The sequence below is a fragment of the Ammospiza nelsoni genome, chromosome 18 (genome assembly GCF_027579445.1).
Source record: "Ammospiza nelsoni isolate bAmmNel1 chromosome 18, bAmmNel1.pri, whole genome shotgun sequence".
Lineage (NCBI taxonomy): Eukaryota > Metazoa > Chordata > Aves > Passeriformes > Passerellidae > Ammospiza > Ammospiza nelsoni.
The window spans coordinates 12,908,832-12,931,987 of record NC_080650.1 but is presented as its reverse complement, the minus strand read 5'-3'; the positions used below and the strand labels follow the sequence as shown (position 1 = coordinate 12,931,987).

At 53.9% G+C, this 23,156-nt stretch overlaps 1 protein-coding gene across 4 annotated transcripts in view; it reads right to left on the bottom strand.

Annotated features, from left to right (window-relative positions):
- Positions 1–23,156, bottom strand: part of OSBP2 (oxysterol binding protein 2) — a 107,357-nt gene that overhangs the window by 32,193 nt on the left and 52,008 nt on the right. For all 4 annotated transcript variants that reach the window (XM_059485285.1, XM_059485286.1, XM_059485287.1 and 1 more), the window contains one exon: positions 2,677–2,927. In XM_059485285.1, the coding sequence (XP_059341268.1) occupies positions 2,677–2,927 (251 nt within the window). The remainder of the gene's footprint in view (positions 1–2,676; positions 2,928–23,156) is intronic.

The following is a 23,156-nucleotide window of genomic DNA, read 5'->3' as shown; positions in this document are numbered from 1 at the left end:
AGCTCCTGGCCTGGCAAAAGCACCTTGGGCTGCCATGGGAGATGTGCTCGGGGATGGAGGTGGGATGAGCACGGTGTAGTTTTACCAGGAAGCTCCCCATGCTTCCCCAGAGTGATGTTTCATGTTCTACACAGAAGATTTTGGGACCTTTGCACTGCACAGAGTTCCCCCACCCCCCCATGAGAGACTCCTGGCAGCTCCAGAAGGCATCAACCCATCCAAAAGGAGAAATCAAGGCACAGAAAGGGATCCATGCTGGGAAAGGTGACACTGTCTAGGAGCCACCAGTCCCTGTGATGGGGGTCAGGCTGGTCCCCCTTTCACTGCTTGTCCATCTCCTGCCTTTCCAAGCCAGCCCCTCAAAGTGTCCCCCTGGCCACAGCTCTGTCACCTCCTCCCAAAACACTCATATCAGCAGGGCTCTGGGAGAGCCACAACCTCCTCCTGGAGCTGCCCCTGCTCCCATCTGTCACAGACATCTTTTTGTAAAAATCCTTTCTTAGGATTTTTTCTCTTCTAAGAAGCTGAGGCTTCAGAAACAAAATGTAAACAATGGTTATCTGCTGCTGTGGAATGCAACAGATAGATCTGTGATTGGTCTCATGTGGATGTTTGAAATTAGTGACCACTCACGGCAGAGCTGGCTCTCTCTCTCTATCTGAGCTACAGACCTTTGTTTTCATTCTTTTCTTTTTTTTTTTCTATTCTTAGCTGAGCTAGCCTTCTGAGATGAAACTTTTTTTTTTTTATTCTATTATTATAGTTATAATGTAATATATATATCATAAAATAATAAATCAAGCCTTCTGAAATATGGAGTCACATCCTCATCTCTTCCCTCATCCTGAAAACCCCTGTGACCACTGTCACACCCACCCTGCTCCCTCCAGCCCTGTCCCTCCCAGGGCACAGCCTGTCCCTGGGGCATCCCCCCAGGATGCCCATCCAGAGCTGAAGCACCAAAGGATGCTGTGAGAATGTGCCCTGCCACCCCCAAGCCCCTCTTACCTGCTTGGGATTTTGGATGAGCCCTGCTCCTGCTGTTTTATCCCAGCACAATGGTTTGTGTGGAATTTCCCACCCTCCAGACAGCCTTGCTCAAGCTTTTATCACATTGCAAACACCACAACCTCCTCCTCCTCCTCTTCCTCCTCCTCCTCTCTGGGCTGGACACAGCAAATACTGCTCTGCTCATCCCTCCCTTCCCAAAGGCTGCCTGAGAATCCTCTCTCTGGCAACTCCCTGCCCACCTCCCATTGCTGCTCTGCCTCCTGACAGCAAACCTGGGCAGCACCAAGGGTCTGCTGGCACCTCCCACCACGCTGCCAGCCCCATTCCCAAAACTTGGACAAACTCTCTGTGGGGAAAGTGCTGCACAAGACTCCCCAAACTGCTCAGAAACACAAAAGAGAACTCAGGAAGCCCTTTCCCCCTGTGGTTACAGAATCCTAGCAGTGGGAATGGGGAGGATGCTGAGACCACGGGGATCCAAGTACCCTCCAGCTCCTGCTGGGAATTACTGCTATTCTTTAAAGCCCACATCAAACACCACCCAACCTCTTTCTGCTCAGGGCTGGGACAGCACAGCGACAGCACTGCTCCATTCACAATTCCCTGAGCTCTGCCTTCATCCATTATTCCAGCCCGGTGAAGCTTTGGGACTGCTTTATTTTAATTTTCTTTAAATATTTTATTCAGTTTTGCTCTCTCTCACAGCTCCCTGGGGTAAACCAGGCTCCCCAGGAAGGGCTGTCTCACTGCCATGGAGGCAGAGCCACACTCCAAACACGAGCTGTCTCCAAAAAGCACCGAAAGCACCGTGAGGCTGCACAAGGCAGGAGCAGGGGCAGTGCCAGCACATCCTGACCTCTGAAACCCAGCTGGGAGAGCAGAGCCAGCATGAGACCCCGAGGGGTTAAATCCCACTGGGACACTGAGGGGTTAAATCCCATAGAGACCCCAAGGGGTTAAAACCCACAGAGACCTCGAGGGGTTAAATCCCACAGAGACCCTGATGGGGTCAAATCCCACAGAGACCCAAGGGAGTTAAATCCCACAGAGACCCCAAGGGGTTAAAACCCACAGAGACCCAAGGGAGTTAAATCCCACAGAGACCCCGAGGGGGTTAAATCCCACAGAGACCCCAAGGGGTCAAATCCCACAGAGACCCCAAGAGGTTAAATCCCACAGAGACCCTGAAGGGGTCAAATCCCACAGAGACCCTGAGGGGTCAAATCCCGAAGAGACCCCAAGAGGGTCAAATCCCACAGCCATGTGGGACTCCAGCAGCTTCATGGAAGCAAAGAGGATGTGAGGGATGTGGGATGTGGGTCTCAAGCTGCAGCGGGCGGCGGGCTCTGAAGTGCTGTGCCAGGCAGGATTCCACCCAGGGAGCAGGAGAAAGCCCCTCAGCATTGCCAACACCCCCGTGTCCCAGCTTTCCAGCAATGTTCCATGAGGCAGGCTGGAAGGATGCAGCATACCTGTGTCTCAGCGGGGTCCACACCTGTGCCCTCTTCCCAGCTGCATCTTCCCAACTTCCCATGCCCTCACCGCGGTAACACGAGCCAAAGCACGGGGAGCAAACAGGGAGGGAGGGAGGGCAGGAGGATGATGGAGGAGGAGGAGGAGGAGGAGGAGGAGGAGGAGGAGGAGGGGCAGAGCAGCAGCACTCACGTTGATCATAGCATTGGAGGTGATGCGGAAGAGCGTGGCGCGCTCGTTCACCGCCTTGATCTTCTCGCCGCTGTCGGCCGGCAGGCGCAGGTTCTCCAGCTCGCTGAGCGAGCGCTGCAGGGCCGCGCCGTGCTTGGCGATCAGCTCGTTGCAGGTGCTCAGGTCCTCCAGCTTACTCGACAGCGTCTTCAGGGGGCCGTGCAGCTCGCTCTTGTCTGACTGCGAGGCGGGCTCCTCGTCACCCGAGTCATCTGCACGGGGAGGGATGGGGAGAAAGAACAGCGTTTCCATGGCTACCCCCGGCCGCTGAGCCCGGCAGCGCCGCGGGCACGGACCGGGACACGGAGCAGGGACAGGGAGCAGGGACAAGGGAGCAGGGACAGGGACAGGGAGCAGGGACAAGGGAGCAGGGACAGGGAGCGGGGACAGGGACAGGGAGCAGGGACAAGGGAGCAGGGACAGGGAGCAGGGACAGGGACAGGGACAGGGAGCAGGGACAAGGGAGCAGGGACAGGGAGCAGGGACAAGGGAGCAGGGACAGGGAGCAGGGACAGGGAGCAGGGACAGGGACACGGAGCAGGGACAGGGAGCAGGGAGAGGGAGCAGGGACAAGGGAGCAGGGACAAGGGAGCAGGGACAAGGGAGCAGGGAGAGGGAGCAGGGACAAGGGACAGGGAGCAGGGAGCAGGGACAGGGAGCAGGGAGAGGGAGCAGGGACAGGGACAGGGAGCAGGGACAGGGAGCAGGGACAGGGAGCAGGGACAGGGAGCAGGGAGCACGGACCAGGGACAGGGAGCAGGGACAAGGGACAGGGAGCAGGGACAAGGGACAGGGAGCAGGAACAAGGGAGCAGGGACAAGGGACAGGGAGCAGGGACAGGGAGCAGGGACAGGGAGCAGGGACAAGGGACAGGGAGCAAGGACAGGGAGGAGGGACAGTGAGCAGGGACAAGGGACAGGGAGCAGGGACAGGGAGCACGGAGCACGGACCAGGGACAGGGAGCAGGAACAAGGGAGCAGGGACAAGGGACAGGGAGCAGGGACAGTGAGAAGGGACAAGGGACAGGGAGCAGGGACAGGGACCCGGGACCTCCTGCCAGCGCCAGGCTGGGGGTCGTGGCCACCACATCCCCCAGAGCACAGTGTGGTGGGAGTGGCACCCAGAGCCTGAGCAGACGCTGACACCCAGATCTGGTTCAGGGATGGGTGCTGGTGAAGCAGAGCAGAAATTTTCCAGGGTAGAAATCTATTTTGATTTAGGTGAAATGCACATTTTTGAGTTGAGTCTGAGGTTGGATAACATAGCTATTTAGCCTGACTGCAAAGCTTAGGCTCAGAGAAACTGCTTCAGTGAAGGACAGAGATAAGGGGGGAGACAGAGGGTGATAGAGAGAGACACAGAGACTGCCGTGAGAGCAGTCAGAATTCCTGACCTAGGAATTCTTTCTGATAAAGAAGAACTAGCAGCAAATGTCACGCGAAATTCATAAAAATGAATATGTATGAACCTATTGTGAAATTGTATGCATATGTATCTGAGAAGGGGATAAAAAGAGACCTGAAGTTCCCAGAAGCACACATGTCATTTTAGGAGAACGATTCCCACATGTGTCCAGCACTGTAATAAACATACATACAATAAACACACCAGCTTTACAACTTTCACAAAACTTGTGGAGTTTTGATTCTGGGGTGGCACAGGAGGTGCCACACACCAAACCTGCCCTTCCCAGGCTCACTGGGGTCGATCCACCCTGCACTGGCGGCTCTGCCAGCCCCACTCAGGGCAGAGTGAACAGGGTCACCTGAGGGAAGGTCACAGAGACACCAAGGAAAGTGACACTTTACCCAAAACTACCACCATGTCTTCAGAGGGCAGAAAACTCCACGATCAGCACCTCAGCTACAGCAAAACATTCCTGTAACTCCAGAACACTTAAAAGCAGGAAACTAACCCAAATCTACTCAGTGGGGGTAACACAGCATTTCTGATCACCCCACAGCTCCCTCAGGAGCAGTGATCGGCCCCAAGAGGCAGCAGCACCCAAAGCAAACACAAAGAGAGAGAAGCAGATCCTGGGCAGGGGCTGTGCCCCAACCTTATGCTCTGAAATTCAACTGAGGGTTTTCCAGGTGCTCCCAAAACCCACCGAGGCAGCAGAGCAGGGAGCTGCTCCTCTATCTCCCCTCCCTCAATCTTCTGTTTCTGGATTTCAGAGAGGTGGGCACCAGCAAAACCCGGCTGGAGCTGCTCTGCCAGGTCTGGGGGCGTTGGGGGAGTGAGAACATTCTCCAAACAATCCAGGGGATCTGAGGAGTGAGAACATTCTCCAACCAATCCAGGGGATCTGAGGAGTGAGAACATTCCCCAAACAATCCAGGGGATCTGAGGAGTGAGAACATTCTCCAACCAATCCAGGGGATCTGAGGAGTGAGAACATTCCCCAAACAATCCAGGCACAGAGCTCAGGGAAGGCTCTGGTGTAGCAGGGAGCAGCACATTCCCTCTCAGGCTGTGAGGGAAGAAGGAAACCCGTGATTCCCAGGCAGGTGGGTGTTTGGCTGCTATTCCTGGCTCATTGATGGGAGCTCTGCAAATGCTGTGGTGACAGGGAGAGGTGCTCAGGCACTGAATCCACAGTAAGGAAAGCAGAGGATGAGCACCCTTTGATAGCAAGGATCTGGATAAAAGTGACAGGAACATCAGCCTGGAGTGGCAGCAGGAGCAGAGCACAGCACAGGGTCACAGCAGGCTCGTGGTGAACCTCCCCAGAGTGGATGTGATGGGACAGGAGGCACAGCTCAGGGACAGCACTGATCCTCACAGCAGGACCAACCTCACTGCCCAAGGACAAAGGGAGAAATCCAAGGGAAACAGGGCATGGAGCAAACCCCAGGTGGCCCCATGAAGCACCAGGACAGCATCTCCCAGTGTCACCACCTGGTCCCTCTGCAGCCCAGCTGACAAACAGGAGCAGAGCTGCTGGAGCCAGAGAGGAAGCAGCCAGCAAGGAGAATCAGACACGCAGGGGAAAGCAGCTGAGAGCTCCCCAAGGGAGGTGAGTGCCAGCTGAGGGGCTGGGAGCTGGGCAGGGACAGGAGCAGAGGTTTGAGAACAACTCCAGAATCAGGGAAGTCTCCAGAACAGCTGGCAGGGAAACAGGAACAGGAACAGACAGGATTCCAAGGACTGGTGTTGGGAATGATGAAAGTTTGACAAGAAAGTCTCACAGATATCTATGCTTAGCAGAAAGATTTGTAAACGTAGAGTCTGATGAAGGAATAGAGATGGAAGCAGGTTTTGATATAGAAGAAAAGAATTGCTGAGCCAGTCTTACTGGATAACCAAGGAGGCAAAGGGTGTGTTAGTTAGAAGGGGTTTTTATGGCTTAGAGCAAAGGATAAACCCACCCCAAACAAGATGTTTCCACCAAGCAGAAAGAGAGCACAGGCAAACAAGTCAGCAAATGTGGCAAGTAGAAAAAAGGTGTCAGAATTTTCCACTGCAAAAAAACTGAAAAATAACTTCTAGCTTAAACTGTAATGTGCTTTTAGTGATTGGAGAACAGTACCATGAATATGGTAATTACAGTAGTTATGATAGGCTATAGGTAAAAGTTAAGGTATAGATTGGTTCTGCTGTATTAAGATGCTCAGCAAAGAAAAGTAAATAGAGCAAAGAAAAGTAAATAATGCAATATAACCTAAACTAAGGGTCTCCAGGCCTGCCTGCAGCTGGAGCTGACAGCTGTGGGCCCAGCTCTGTCACCCACCACCCTGGGCTGCTGTGACATCTTGGATGGAATAAACTGCATTTTGGATACAATAAACTGCATTTTGGATACAATAAACTGCATTTTGGAGAGCCCCTGGAGCCCTGCATCCCTCACTATGGCTCTTACACCCAGGAGGGTGCACAGAGGCACCACAGCAATGGCACAGGCTCACACCACAGGCCAACTCCGAAAGATCTGGCAAGAAAACCAAAGTCACTTTTCTACCAGCAGAGAAAATAACCAAAATTTCCTCAAAGTCCATCTTCTGATACAAAAGTTTCAAGTATTGCCAAGGTGCCTTCCACACTGTGGCACACCAAGGGTCTCCAGCAGGGTGGGCACATTCCCTGGGCTTGGATATTGTCACTGCACCTGTCCTGACCATTTGGAATGCTCTGTCCAGTGCTTCCAAGGCCAGAGCATTCCTAACCCCAGACACTCACTGGGAGGGGGACACCAGGCTGCTCCTGCTGCTCTGAGCTGTTCCTGGGGCTTCCCAGGGCACTCTCTGGCCTCCTGCACACCTCTCTCTGCAGGTGAGAAACTCTGCTCTTCCCACAGCACCCTGTGCAGGCTGTGCCAGCTGCCTGCCCTGCTGAAGGCAGAACCTCTTCTCCACAGCTCTGGGATCTGATCACTCACCAGGCTGCACTTTAACAGCCTATTTATAAGAAAGTCCCATATTTTATAAAGCTCCCAGGAGCAGAAGCCAACCCAACCCCTTGGCTCAGCTGTCACTGCCAAGAGGAGGCTGAACATGGCAAAACCCACCTGTGAGGGACTCCAGGGCACAATCCAAATTTCCCAATTTTCCTTTTAGGAAAAATACCAAAAAATAAATCACAAAGACAATTTTATCTGCTTACAAGTACTGCAAAAACTGTGCCAAGCAAGAGAAAGTACCTCTCTGCCTATCTCTTGTCCCTTTAGTTTTCCCCCATCCTGCCTTTCACAAAATGCTGCCCCAAAGCCCTGGCCTCGTGGGCTGTCAGTGCCTGGGTGCAATCCCAGATCACAGCCTGGGATTTTCCACAGAATCACAGAATGCCCTGAGCTGGGAAGGACCCACAGGGATCACCCAGACTCCCAACAACCCCACCCTGTCCATCCCTGGCAGTGCTGCCCAAAGGCTCCTGGAGCCCTGGCAGCCTCGGGGCCGTGCCCATTCCCTGGGCAGTGCCAGCACAGGGATGGCAGAGCAGGGACAGGGATGGGCTCTGCACTCTGCCAGGACATTATTTCCTGCCCATTGACCGAGGCTGTGGGAACAGTCCCTGCCCGAGTGCTCAGCTTGAGGCAGGAACACAGCGTGGCCCAATTTCTCAGCACTGTGCAGAATTATATAAATGCCTCAAAGCCCAGGAAAAGAGGGAAGGAACCTGGGTCAGCCCAGTGATTGCTGCTCATTCCAGCTGAGCTGGCTGAGCTGAACATCCCTCCCCAGCTCCTGCTGTCCCAGAGCTGCTGCTGTGGGATGCTGGAATGCAGCAGGATACCTCCTTCCTCCTCCTGCCTGGGCAACTGCAACCATAGAACCATGGAATGGTTTGGGCTGGGACCTTGAAGCTCACCTCCTTCCATCCATATAAGAATTTTATATATCTATAATAAAGAATTTTATATATCTATAATAAAGAATTATATATATCTATAATAAAGAATTAAGTGACATAATGTGTTGCAATTATCTCAAATCAAAGCATGGGAAGAGGGAAACCCAATGTCACAGCTCCAGTCAAATAAATCAGAGCAGCTGAAAGCAGGAATGATCACACAGAGCACCCAAACCTCCTCACTGCCATTCCCAAGGTGGAGCTCTGGCTCTGAAGGTGCTTCCATCTTTCTCCTGGGAGCTCCCAGCAAAGCTGACCAAACCCCAAACCCACAGAAACATGAATCCTTCTGTCTCCTGCAGCAAGCAGCAGGCACTCAGATCTGCACCAGCTTTGGAGCTGCAGCCCCAGATCCCAGTGGAGGAGCTCTCCAGCCTCCCCAGCATCCCCCCAGCTGTACAGCAGGACAAACTGCCATGGGAATGCTGTGACACAGGACAGGGCTCTGGCATCCCCTCATTCCCCCCTCAGGGCTGCTCTCAGGGAAGCTGCTTTGAATCAAGGATCATTTAGGAAAAGACCTCCAAGACCATCATGTCCAACCTGTGACCAGCCTTTGCCTATGACACACCAAATCCTGTAGTTACAGCTGGAGATTATCACCAAGGGCTAGAGGAGAGAGCTGCAGAAAGATTTCAATATTTCTCCTGTTGCTGACGAAGAAGGATTCAGTCAGGCAGAAAGGTGGAAGAGCACCTCTGCCTGGAGGTCTCTGCCTGGAGCCCAGCCAAACACCACAGCTTTGGGGATCCTGCCCTTATTGCAGCTTTTGGATCAGCTCAGACAGGGAAAAAAATGATTTGGCTTTGCTAAGGCCTGGAAAACACCCTGAAGGTCAGGAAAGACCCACAGAGAGAGTCAATCCAGGGCTCCTCATGCCAGGATGGAGCACAGGGGATTTGCAGAAACCAAAGTGGAGAGGGCCCAGCAAGATCAGAGCACTGGGACTTCAACCTGAATGGGGGGACCCTAACAGCATCCACTGAGGGTCACAGAACCTCCTGGAGGCTGCAAAAACACAGATTCCTCAATACCTGGGAGGATTTAGGAGAGGGAAGAGGGGGAGAGGGGAAACACGACTGGCACAGGGTGATGGTAAGGGACACCCAGCAGAATCCAACTGAAACATTTTCCAGCACAGCCCAAGAGGAGTTTTAGTGATGGCTTTGAAGAGATTCCAAACATGCAGGGAATGAGGAGGAACCAAACAGAGGAAGTGAGGACTGGCTGAGATGGAGGATGCTCAGGGGCTGGAGCGTGTCCAGGGCAGGGAACGGAGCTGGGAAGGGGCTGGAGCCCCAGGAGAGGCTGAGGGAGCTGGGCAGGGGCTCAGCCTGGAGCAAAGGAGGCTCAGGGGGCCCTTGTGGCTCTGCACAGCTCCTGACAGGAGGGGACAGCCGGGGGGGTCGGGCTGTGCTCCAGGGAACAGGGACAGGAGCAGAGGGAACGGCCTCAGGCTGGGCCAGGGCAGGGGCAGGGGGGATTTTGGGAACATTTATTTACTGAAAGGGTGGTCAGGGTGGCACAGCTGCCCAGGGCAGTGCTGGATCCCCTTCCCAGGAGGGATTTAACAGCTGTGGGGATGTGACACCTGGGGACAGGGATCAGTGGTGGCCTTGGCAGTGCTGGGGAATGGTTGGACTCGACGATCTCAGAGAACTTTTCCAACCTTAATGATTCTGGTGCTCTATTCCAATGCTCTGTCTCTGGATGCTGCCTTCAATCCTTTCCCCCAGTTTGGTCCTTTTGGATCCTCAGCTCCCAGCAGCTCCTAAATCCCATTAATCCCCAAACCAACATCCCCAGCTGGGCAGGGCCAGAGTGGATCAGGACCGTGTCCAGGAGCAGCACAAAGCCTGGAGGCCCTGCAGGAGCCAGGGAGGGCTCCCTGCTCCTCCCCACAGGCAGCACACACAGAGTGCTGCCATCCATGGCTTCCAGCCCCCAGCACACCCTGTCCCTGCACAGGGAAGGGCTCAGGGATGGATCCCCTCTTTCCACACAGGTGCTCCCACCCACCCTCACCTGCTCTCCATGGAACCAAGCTCCTGCCTAGAGCCCCAAACCCTCAGGGGTGGCAGGGGGCTCCCAGTGCCATGCTGGGATGCAGGTGGCCCTTGGGAAGCAGCACATCCCTGGCTCAGGAGCTTCACCCCAGCTCACCCTGCTGCTCCTCATGAAAGGCAGACATTCAGCAGGAATTCCTGTCGCTCTTCCCCAGGGAACAAAAGCTCCTCAAGAAAACAAACATCAAAGGCTGGCAGGAAAAATTTGACAACAAATTGCCAGGTTCCTCTGGCTCCTGTGCTGTGGATGAGGCAGCCCAGCCTCCACAGCATCCTCCTAAGGATTCCTGCACTCCCAGTGAGCTCTGGAGATTTCCCTGTGCTCACCAGTGGCACAGAGGAACTATTCATGATTTGAATTCATCCCCCTCTCCATCCTGCAGCCAAGCTTTGCCCCTGCCAGCACCTCTGGGACCCAGGACCAGAGCAGGGGATCTGGGCTGAGCACAGTGAGCAGCCATCACCACCCAGCTCCAACCCCAACCCTCTTCCCCGTGCCACGACACAAGTGTGGCACAGCAGGGCTGGCCCCAGGCACTGCAGTAACCCACATAACACCCTCCTCCTCCTCCTCCTCCTCCTCCTCCTTCCCCCCTCGCTCCAGCAATGCTCCACAAATGCAGCTGCTGCTTCCCGCTCTCCTCACTATGCACATCTGCAAACTCAGGCTCAAATCCCAGAGACACAAACCACAGCAGCTTCCCATAAATCCAGGAGCACTCCAGGCTGGTATTTGACACCTCCATCCCCAAAGCCCAGTGCTCCCCGAGCCCAGCCCTGCTGCTTTGTTTGGACTGGGAGCAGCTGGGCTGGCTGTGGTTTGTAGGGCACGGGCACGCAGGGTTGCTATAGGAACAGGCAGCCTCACCATAAGCTGGGCAGATTATTTTTGGAGCTGTGATGCAATTTAATCTATGGAAAATGGATCGCCAGCCATGGCCATAAGCCTCCTCAGGCTGGTTTCTCAAACACAAACCTCAGTGCCTGGAGCAGCAGCCCAGCAGAGCCACCAAGGCAGAGCTCCCTTTCCATCCCTTTTTCCAGCAGAGCCACCAAGGCAGAGCTCCCTTTCCATCCCTTTTTCCAGCAGAGCCACCAAGGCAGAGCTCCCTTTCCATCCCTTTTTCCAGCAGAGCCACCAAGGCAGAGCTCCCTTTCCTCCCCTTTTTCCAGCAGAGCCACCAAGGCAGAGCTCCCTTTCCTCCCCTTTTTCCATCCTGAAATCTTTCCTCATTGCCTGCAATTCCTGCAGAGCTGGTGGGAAAGCTGCTGGCTGGAGGCCAACACCAGAGCGTCCCCATGCCCTGGGGACACACTGGGACTTTGCAGTGCAGTCCATGGGGATCCCAGGGACAGGGATGCACTGTCACACAGAGCTCCCACCCCAAAACCATCAGGGAGCAATCCCAGGGGGCTGCTGCTCATGGCTGGGCTGCTCCAGTGGTGCCTGTGGATGAGCAGAGCTGGGAAGAACCTTTTCAAACCAGCAGGAGAAAAAGGGATTGAAAGGTTCAGCATTAGACCAAAATTATTCCGAAGTTCCCAAACTGCATCCAGAGCCTGGCTGTGATGTCTCCAGCCCAAAACACCACAGCTCCTCAGCCCCACACCATGCCTGGGGCAGGCAGTTCACCCCTGCTTATCCTCCTCTCCAAGGCCAGCACAGCTCTCCTCACCTTCCTCCATCCCTCACCTTCCTCCATCCCTCACCTTCCCTCTCCCTGGGAGTGGAAAACTCTCCCTTCCCAAGTATCCTCATTTCCAGCAGCAGTCCTTGTGCCTCCTGCATCACTGTGAATCTCTCCCCAAGAGATTCCTGCAAGCCTGAGCTGCTTTCCCACCACTGCATCAGAGCCTCTGGAGCCTCCCGAGGCAGGGCTGGCCCTGGGCTGGGAATTAAACCCAGCCTTCTCCTGCAATGAGCTGATGGGGGGGGTGGAAGTGCAGGATCAACACTGCAGGAGTGAAGTCAAGGATCCCAGAGCTGAGATCCCTGAGTGCTGCCCACAGGGAAAGCTCAGGTGGGACAGAAGAAACGCTGATTGCTTTAATTCAAACAGCATTCCTGGGATGCCCCAAAGGCACCAGAGACCATAGCAGTGACAAAGGGGCATCTCAGCAGCTGATTTCCCCATGGGCAGCAGGACCTGCACATCTGCCAGGGGAGCTGAGCTTGGAAGCCTCAGAGTGCCAACCCTGGCTGTTCCCAGTCCTGGAACAAGCTGCCTTCAGGCCTGGATGGTCCCACCACCAGCACAGCATGGATTATGCCTCCATTCCCCTCTTGTGCACTTTCTCCTGCCTTTTCCCTCACTTGTCTGGGAGTTTTGGATCTAGAAGTATGAAAAGTATCCCACTGACTGGAAAAAGGCTTTTCTCCTCCACAGACAGAGTGGAAGATGTCCATGAGGATCAGCCAGCAGCAAATCCTGCAGCCATCCCAGCTGAAACTCCAAGCTCTTTCTTCTCACAGCAAACCACACAAATCAATCCCATCTCCTTTCCAGATTCCCCATTTATCCCAACCCCAAGCAAAGGTATGATTCAGAACCAGCAGCCCTTCCTGTGTGGAATTACCCTGATCTCTGGGATCTGCTGCTCACCCGTCATTGCTGAGGCAGAGCAATTTCCAGCCTGGCTCTGGCAGACACAGCTGCTTTCATCACTTTTAATCGCTATGAATATTAAATGGAGTACGGATCTATATTTAATAGCCTGGTCCTGCTGCCAGGGAGATGGATGAGGTTTATAGCAGCTGCAGATGCAGGAACAGGCGGAATTTTGGTGGTTAGAAAGCATTACACTGAGAATTAATCATCAAAATAGTAGGGAAAATAATCATTCATAAATCATTCCAAATCCGGGTGATCGCTCAGCAATTGCCACCAACCTGCCAGGGCTGGGCCTTCTCCCCACTAATGCAAAGGGAAATGGGAGCAGGCAAATGGGAGCCTAAAAATAGGGAAAAGTGGCTGCTCCTGACACGCTGGGACACACCCCAAAGTCACATCCAGTGGGGGCAGGAGGGGAGGCCCAGCTGGTGATGGGGCTCAAGAGAGCAAACCCAGAGACCAAAGGCCACTGCTCCTGGGGTGCTCACCTGGAGAGGAGAAGGCTCCAGGGAGAGCTCAGAGCCCCTTGCAGGGCCTGAAGGGGCTCCAGGAGAGCTGGAGAGGGACTGGGGACAAGGGATGGAGGGACAGGACACAGGGAATGGCTCCAGTGCCAGAGGGCAGGGCTGGATGGGATATTGGGAATTGGGAATTGTTCCCTGGCAGGGTGGGCAGGCCCTGGCACAGGGTGCCCATCCTGGATCCCTGGCAGTGTTCAAGGCCAGGCTGGACATTGAGACACCCTGGGACAGTGGGAGGTGTCCCTGCCATGGCAGGGGTGGCACTGGATGAGTTTTAAGCCCATTCACCCCAAAGCATTCCATGGTTCTATGAAAATAAGCAGGATACAGAAATGGGCAGTGGGAAAGCACAAAGCATCTCCATTCCCATCACTGCAGCAATCCCAGCCCGGCCATTGAACATTTTATTGCTGCAATTACAAAATGATGATGCTCCTGGACAATAATCCTGAGCAGCACAGGCTGCACTTTGCCTGGACTGCACTCCTGCACTTCCCAGCACAAATGGGGTTTTCCCAACACCCAAAGAACCCAAATAAGATGAAATTCAGGCTACAGAGTCACACAGATTGAGTTAAAAACACAGCAAAAGGCAGGGTTTGAACTGCAAAGAGGATGGACACACTGAAGAAATGGAGGTGAAATGGGATGTGATCAAACCAAGACTTGTCATGGCCTCAGTGGAGAGACTCAACCCAAGAGGAAGCCCTGGAGCCACTGGTCATGGCTGCTCCTAAAAACACACAAATCCCAATGGAACTTGGAAAAGTAAGCTACAAGAGCAGATGAATTCAGGGTTATAGAAACAGAGAAGGCAAATTTGAGACAGGAGGTGATTTCTGCTAAGTCCTCACCAGCCCACAGCCAGTTTGAGATCCTGCACTTCCAGAGTGTCCCAGTAAAGGACATCCCTGATGGCACTGGGGCTGGGAAACACATCCCAGAGGGACAGGGACTGAAGGACAGGGCTGGGCAGAAATGGGAGAAGTCAACTGGAGACATTTTGACAGTCTGTAAGGAACAACTCCAGAAACTCAGGAAGCAAAGCTGGAAAAGGGAGCAGCTACAGAGGGGCAGCTGTGACACAGAGCCCTGAGGGGGGAGAGCATTGTCCCTGTGCTGGAGAGACCTGGAGGGGCTGGAGCCCCAGGAGAGGCTGAGGGAGCTGGGCAGGGGCTCAGCCTGGAGCAAAGGAGGCTCAGGGGGCCCTTGTGGCTCTGCACAGCTCCTGACAGGAGGGGACAGCCGGGGGGGTCGGGCTGTGCTCCAGGGAACAGGGACAGGAGCAGAGGGAACGGCCTCAGGCTGGGCCAGGGCAGGGGCAGGGGGGATTTTGGGATAATTTCTAATCACTGAAAGGATGCTCAGGCACTGGCACAGCTGCCCAGGGCAGTGCTGGATCCCCATCCCTGCAGGGATTTAACAGCTGTGTGCATGTGGCACTTGGGGAAATGGGGCAGTGGTGACCTCGGCAGTCCTAGGGGAACAGTTGGACTTGATGCTCTCAGGGGGCTTTTCCAACACAAAAACCATTCTGTGACTCTATAAATACATACATATAAATAAATAAATACACATATATATATATGTATGTATGTATGTACGTATGTGCACAGGCAGGCATCAGTGCTGCTTCACAAATCTTCCCAGTGGATTTTTCTTCACAATCCTTCCAAAACTCTCCTCAGGAGCAGCCAAGAAGCTTTGCAAGATGCCATTTTGCTGGCTTTTGGAGAAGGTGGAGGATTGGTGGCTGTTTTTTTGCTCTGCCTTTTGCCTACAACGCTCTGTTCCCTGTTCCCAACGGGATAAGGATTTGGGAGCCCTATGGAAAAGTACAGACCCCGCCTTGAAAGCTCCTGAGCAGGGATCTGAGGGGCAGAGCTGGCAGAGAACACAGCAGGAGATCCAATGAGCCCAGCTGATGCTTTTGTGGGAGCACTGGAGAGACACAGTGAGCGCTGCTGGACAGGCCCTGTGTCCCTCCTGTCCCCTGAGGGCACTTGTGAATAGCAATGAGCAAAAACATGAAGGGGAAGGAGTGATTACAGGGAAATAACGGCTCATTAGCAGATAATTGGGGGCTCAGCAGCACAGCTCACTGCCAGGAAAGAAAATTTTTAAAAAATTAAAATAATGGCTTGATAAAAATAGAAACTTTTTCATTCTGCAGCTCGGAACAGCAGCGACACACCAAGTGCTGAACTCCAGGAGCAGCGTGGGTGCAGAGCTGGGGCAGGGACAGGGACTGCCAGGAACAGCCCAGGGATCCCAGCAGGTCCTGCCAGTGCCCAAAGCGGCTCCAAGAGAGCTGGAGAGGGACTGGGGACAAGGGATGGAGGGACAGGACACAGGGAATGGCTCCCAGTGCCAGAGGGCAGGGATGGATGGGATATTGGGAATTGGGAATTGTTCCCTGTGAGGGTGGGCAGGCCCTGGCACAGGGTGCCCATCCTGGATCCCTGGCAGTGCCCAAGGCCAGGCTGGACACTGGGGCTTGGTGGAAGGGGTGGCACTGGATGGGCTTTAAGGCCCTTCCAGCCCAAGCCATGCCCTGGCTGGGAGCTGTGGTGACCTTGCAGGAGGCCCCATCACTCCAAAATCCTGCAATCAGCCTGGATATCCAGTTACCCTCCCCACCACCCTCCCAAAGCTGCCTGTGAAAGCATTTCTCATTCCTGAGTAGATCCATATCAGCAGGACAGAGGCACAGACCTCTGTGTCCCTTCCTGAGGCTCTGAAACATCCACATCCAGCTGAACTTCTCCCATTTGCTCTTCACCACACCAGCCCTGCTCTGATTTCTCTGTGCCCTCTGAATTCACAGCCCACACCTGACCCAAGGCAGGACTTGCCCTGCCTGCACCTCCAGGGCCATCTCCAAGGGAATATTTAGCCCACAGACACAACTGGCATCATAAATAATTCAGTCACTTGTTCTTGTCCAAAGCATGCCAGAAAATGTCCAAAACTTGTTCATTAATTGTTTCTGTTCCTTTAGTCACTGAATCCTTCAGTATCCAGTGATTCCTACGGATTTGCATCACTCCCCCACACTGAGATGGAGCAGCTGCCACAGCCTGGTGGCACCATGAGCTTGGGGACAAGTCCCTGAGTCCCAGAAGGGGTGACAGGCAGGAGCAGGACACCAGGCCAGGCACAAGCAGCTTCCTTAGCCAGGAACAATCCCAAAAAAGGGCAGAAATAACTAAAATTCCAATACTTTGGGGGAAATGAGGTATTTTCAGTGCAGGTACTCACAGAAGTGACCAGTGTGACACCCTGTGTCACAGACATCTTTTATGAAAAATCCTTTCCTTAGGATTTTGCCTGCTGAGAATCTGAGAAGCCTCAGGAACAAAATGTAAACAATGGTTATCTGCTGCTGTGGAATGCAACAGGTGCATCTGTGATTGGCCCATGTTGGTTTTTTCTAATTAATGGCCAATCACAGTCAGCTGGCTCGGACAGAGAGCCTGAGCCACAAACCTTTGTTATCATTCTTTACTATTCTATTCTTAGTCAGCCTTCTGATGAAATCCTTTCTTCTGTTGTTTTAGTATAGTTTTAATGAAATACATATCATAAAATACTAAATCAAGTCTTCTGAAACATGGAGTCAGATCCTCATCTCTTCCCTCAACCTGAGACCCCTGTGAACACGGTCACAGCCCTCCTCTTCCACAGGGCACAGCAAACCCTGGCACGCTGCTACTGACACCATGGCAGGTCTTGGATGTCTCCTCCTGCATCACTGGACATCCATTTTTTATGATGCTTAAACATTTTCCAGCCCCAGGTCCATCTCCAATGTCAGCAGGGCGAGGAGGGGAGCTCACAGATGGGCTGCCCTCTGCCCTGGCATCCATCAGGGAAGGAGGCCTGGAGAGCTCCCAGGATCCCTGTGGATAACACCATCCTTGGGGTAGCCAGGACCACTCCCAGGAGCTCACCACAGTGAATCCAGTGAGCCCAGATTCATTTGTTTTTTTCTGGAAGTCTCCCATGAGCAGGGAACACAGATCCTGCCCCAGACTCCCTCCAGCTCACAGAAAGCAGTGGGAGATGTGCAAAGGACACTCCTACGCTCCTGTCAGCTCCCTCCTTGCTCACTGACCCTGGAACAAGCAGGAGATGACAAGGGCTTCACTCCCAGGGAGGGGGAGGCAGGGAAGGGACAGGGCTGGCTCTGTCCCCGTCACACCCACGGCTCTGCAGGATCACAGGGGAACAGCAAAACCCAGCAGCACTAGCAGGGATGGTGGGACACAGGCAGCCCAACCCAAACCCTGCTGGGCCACCCAGAGAGGCTCAGAGAGCCCCTGAGCCTCCATTCTCCCAAATCCAGCAGCTGTCATGTCCCCTGCCTCAGGATCAGAGCTCAGCTCATCCCTGCAGGCCCCAAGCTCAGCTCATCCCAGGCTTTGCAGGAACACCCAGGCTGAGCTGCAGTGAGGCCACGGAGACACAGACACCTCCAGATGGGCACTGAGGCCCTCCTGAGCCGGCAGGGCTCAGCTTACCCGGGGTAACAGGATCCAGGGGTGTCAGGTGTCCCCCCTGCTCCATTCCCCAAGGTCAGGACACGCCAAAGGCACAGCTCACACGGGCAGGAGCTGGGAGCCTCCCAGCCCCCTGCTCTGCCAAGGCTCAGGGAGGATGGGGAGGATGGCAGCAGGGCAGCAGCAGCCCCAGAAAGGCTCCCAGCTTCCATCCCTCCTGCCTTTGGATTTCAATCCTGCTCCCTCTGAACCCACAGGCAGGGAAAGCCTCCAAGCCCATCAAGTCCCAGCTGAGCCCAATCCCCAGCCCAAAGCACTGAGTGCCAAATCCACATGGCCTTCCTTGGACACCTCCAGGGATGGGGACTCCAAACCTCCCTGGGCAGCTGTGCCTGACTGCCCCTTCCATGAAGGAATTTCCCCAAAATCCCCCCTGCCCCTGCCCTGGCCCAGCCTGAGGCCGTTCCCTCTGCTCCTGTCCCTGTTCCCTGGAGCACAGCCCGACCCCCCCGGCTGTCCCCTCCTGTCAGGAGCTGTGCAGAGCCACAAGGGCCCCCTGAGCCTCCTTTGCTCCAGGCTGAGCCCCTGCCCAGCTCCCTCAGCCTCTCCTGGGGCTCCAGCCCCTTCCCAGCTCCGTTCCCTGCCCTGGACACGCTCCAGCCCCTCCAGGTCTCTCCTGTCAGGAGGGTCCCAGAGCTGCCCCAGCCCTGGAGGTGCCCCAGCAGTGCCAGCTCAGGGCACGGGCACTGCCCTGCTCCTGCTGCCACCCCAGGGTGACACAGCCCAGCTGTCCTTGGCCTCTGGGCACACCTGGGCACATCTGGGCTCATGTCCAGCTGCTGCCACCAGCACCTCCAGAGTTTTCCCACCAGCAGCTTTCCAGCCCCTCTGTCCCCAGGTCACCTCCCCTGCAAGGACAGGTCATTTCATGGGCGTCACAGGATAACAAACCTGTCCCCAAGGTCAGGGCACTGTCACACATCCCAGGTTAGAGCAGGAAGTCACAGTTCAGTGCCTGTGGTGAGCCATGGACCATCCCACATGGGCCCCATGCCTGGCACCACCTCCTTTACAGCCAGGACAGCCCCAGGCCCCTCCTGGGCTCAGTGCCTGCTGTGGGAGCACAGGAAATCCAGGTCTGATCCCTGCAGGAGGCACCAGCACAGCAGCACTGACAGCTGCTCCAGCAGCAGGACACAGAGCAGGAGGGGCTGAGGCCAGGCCATGCACAGCAGGTCCTGGCAGTGATTCACTGCCAGAGCTCCTGGAACAACCAATCCATCCCTGGAGTCTCTCAGCAGCTCAGCACAGACAGGGAGAAGGGCACACACTCCAGGAAGTGCTGTGCTGGCTGTCAGTGCACAGGGATCAGGGGAAAAGGGAAAAGACAAAGAAATCCACTCCTGCTGCAGGCAGGGCCTGTATTGCAGAGCTGTTTGATGGAGCTGGGAGCTCATCTCCCTTCCAATTCTAGAAGAGCATTTCTGGTGTATAATTAACACCATCATGCTGTCAGGATGGCCACTTCCTCCCTAATTACTGTGCTTTGTAATTAAGATACAGCTAATAAACTCCTGTTATTAGTGATTGCTGCTGATCAGCTCTGAGGTGCAGAGCAGCTCCTGCCTTGTGCTGGTACCAGAGCTCCCAGGCAGTGCATCCATGGCTCAGAATGCCAGGATTATTTGGGGTGGGAAAGCCCTTTAAGGTCACTGAGTCCAACCATGAACTCCAACACCTCCAGGCCCACCCTAAACCCTGTCCCTGAACCATTTCCATGGCACCTGCACGTCCTGGGGATGCATCCTCTGCCAGCCAAGCCACATGTGCTTGTGGGCAGGAATCCACCTTCACACTGCTGAAAATGAAAGGGAACAGGGCAGAGAGGGCATCTCTGGAAAGAAAATAAACATTCCCTGCCCTCAGCACATGATCTGCTGCTCTGCTGAGCACTGAGGGGTCCCTGCTGGGAAGGATGGGCTTGGCCAGCTCTGGCCACTGCCATTCCCTGATGGCCCCAGGGACACTCGCTGCCCCACGAGCTCATCCCACTGAGAATCATGGAATGGGATCATGGAATAGAACCATGGAATGGAACCATGGAATACAACCGTGGAATGGAACCGTGGAATGGAACCGTGGAATGGAACCGTGGAATGGAACCGTGGAATGGAACCGTGGAATGGAATCACGGAATTCCCTGAGCTGACCCCCAGGATCATCCATCCCAGCCCCTGTCCCTGCCCAGACCCCCAACAACCCCACCCTGTCCATCCCTGGCAGTGCTGCCCAAAGGCTCCTGGAGCTCTGGCAGCCTCGGGGCCGTGCCCATTCCCTGGGCAGTCTGGGCAGTGCCAGCACCCTCTGGGGGAAGAACCTTGCCCTGAGCTCAGCCTGAGCTGCCCTGGCACAGCCCAGAGCACAGAGACAGCTCCACATCCACTCCCCCAGCCCTGGGGCCAAGGGCAGTCACAGGGGAAAGTTTCCTTCCACTTCTCCCTGGGCATCCCAGCTCACACCGAGCTCCCTGAGCTCCCCCTTCTTGAAATGAAAGGATTCACAACATGAAACATCTCCAAACACCTCCATGGACATTCTTACATCATTATTTCACCTGGAAAAACCATCCACAGCAAAGGACACAGACAGGGCCCCATGTCAATGCACCCTGAGTGATCTGTGACTCAGCCTTGGAGAATCCAGGCTTTATTTTAAAGCAGGTGGATCCACCAGCCCTGATTACAGATTTTAAGCGCTTTTCACAAATAAATCAGCAGCCACCACTGCTAAAGCTGCAATAAAACACCTCCAGTTCTCCAGCAGCTCCAGCAGACACTGCCCCAGCCCAAATTCCAGACTCCTAACCCAGGAGCAGAACAACCAGGATGCAGCCTATGGATTCAGCATCTCCCCATGCCAAAACTCTCAGGAAAGAGCTCCCCACCTCAGAAACTTCTAAATAAATCTGGATAAAGGCTGAACCAACACACCTGCTTTGGGAGCAGGATACAGCCTGTCCATCACCACCTGTGCTTGGTCCTGCTGGAAATGTAATCCAGCTCATTCCTGAGCAGACTTTAAACACTCATTTCAATGGTTCCTAGCTGGGCCGTGAAATAAATATACCCTGCATGTCTATAGGGAGAGAAATGAATTTTTCCATCTCTTTTATGGCCCCCTCTGTGTGCTGAAGCTGTGGGCCAGGTGCAGCCCAGATCTGAGTTTCCTTTGAGGATAATTGCCCATGTCACCACCAAATATTAATGACAGACTGCATTTGGGCATGGTAAGAAACCCAGCACCAAACATACAACACGGAGCTGGAGAGGGAAATTCCTGATGGAAATGCCCTCTGAAAGCAGCAACAGCACTGCTTCTGCTGGCAAGAGCTTTGATATCCTCAAAATTAACTAATGAGAAGCTAATTATCTTAATCTGCTAGCTACCCACAGACCTTTCTGTGCACAGCAAGTGAAGTGTCCACATTCCTCTGGCTCTAAAGGCTTCAGCACCTCAGTCCTTCCTCCTTAATTTGGCCACAAAGCCAAAACCCAAGATCCTATCAGCTCTGACTGAACCAGACCAGCCCCTTAACACACAAAAACATTGTCTCTGTATAATCAAAAGAGCACTGGCACAATTTGTGCCATCCCCTGGACCCCTGGCAGCGCCCAAGGCCGGGCTGGACAGGGCTTGGAGCACCCTGGGATGGTGGGAGGTGTCCCTGTTCATGGCAGGGGTGGCACTTTAAGGACCCTTGCAACCCAATCATTCTGGAATATTGAATCATTCAACTCCAAGATTCAATAATTGGTTTTATCTTACAAGCACAAAAGGAACTCCTGAAGCCACCCAAGGCCTCCAGGCTGAGCTCCTCTGTTCCCAAGGAATCTCCTGCCGAGCACAGCCAGGCCCAGCTTTTCCCTGGGCTGCTTATTAAAACTCATCAGCATTTTAAACATAATTCAGACAGCTCCTTTTGAGGAGATAAGTGGATTTAAGGACAAAATTTTGGTAGGGAAAAAAAAATCACAGCGTGAGGATTTCTAAATGAAAAGCAAAGCCACCCTGGGATGTATTTTCCCATCCAAAATATTGCATTTCCAATGGGGAATGTGCTTACCAGAGCAACACACTTTGCACATCACAGTTTTTACAGTAAATTGGTTTTAAAAGCCAACATTTTCCCAGCTTTGGGGTTCAGTTTGCTGTTAAAACATGACAAATATTTGCCTGTCATGTCCCAAGGCCAAAAGCCTCTGGGTTTGTCAAATTTGCTCCACATGTGTGAAATGGATGTTCCCCCACCAGACAGGGAAAATTTTTCCATGTCACTGCAAAGCTTGCCCGAAATACCACCATAAAATGGGAGAGAGATGCTTTGGGGGCAGAAAAAGACCAGGCCAGCCATGGGAATGCCCCAATCTCATCTCAGACAACCTCAAAACCTCTCCCCAGGTTCCTCTCTGCACTTCCCAAGCCCACTCCCCATTTCTCCAGGGCTCACCACTCACCTTCCCCAGATTTTCACACAAGACTGGTTTCAGCTTTTGATGAGAATAATTCTGGTTTGGGGCATTTTATTCTCCACTGAAGGCTTGTTATGTAAAGCTCTGTGCAGAACTCCTGGAACACGCATGTCCTTACGTCACCCAGCTGGAAAAACAGCTCGAGAAGGGAAGCAAAGGGAAGGGGACAATCTGGATTTGATAAAAAAGATTTTTTTTTTCTTTTTGGTCATCTGAAGCTAGCTGTAAATCCTCAATTGCTTGAATTTTGATTTTACCTATTTGCATTCTTCCTTTCCTTGCCCTTTTCTGGGGGAAGGAAATTGCATTTAGATAAAATAATTTATTGTAAAGTGATGCTTGAGAGCAGGATGGGACAACAAGAGGGAGGGGAGTGACACAGGACCATGGGATCATGGCATGGGTTGGGTGGGAAGGGACATTAAAGCCCATCCAGTGCCAGCCCTGCCATGGCAGGGACACCTCCCACTGTCCCAGGGTGTCCCAGCCCCAGTGTCCAGCCTGGCCTTGGGCACTGCCAGGGATCCAGGGGCAGCCACAGCTGCTCTGGGCACCCTGTGCCAGGGCCTGCCCACACTGCCAGGGAACAATTCCCAATTCCCAATATCCCATCCATCCCTGCCCTCTGGCACTGGGAGCCATTCCCTGTGTCCTGCCATCATCCCAAACTACATCAAAGCAGCAACATTTGGATTTGACCATCACAAGGCCCAAGTGTGAATCACCAGGTCCCTGCAGGCAGACCCTTGGAGAAATAAAAGAAATAAAACAAGGGATGTGATGAGCTGCCAGTGCCCAGGACAGGGGAGCTGCCTCTGGTGTCCAAGGAGAGCAAAGAACATCCTGCAAGTCCTCACTTCTC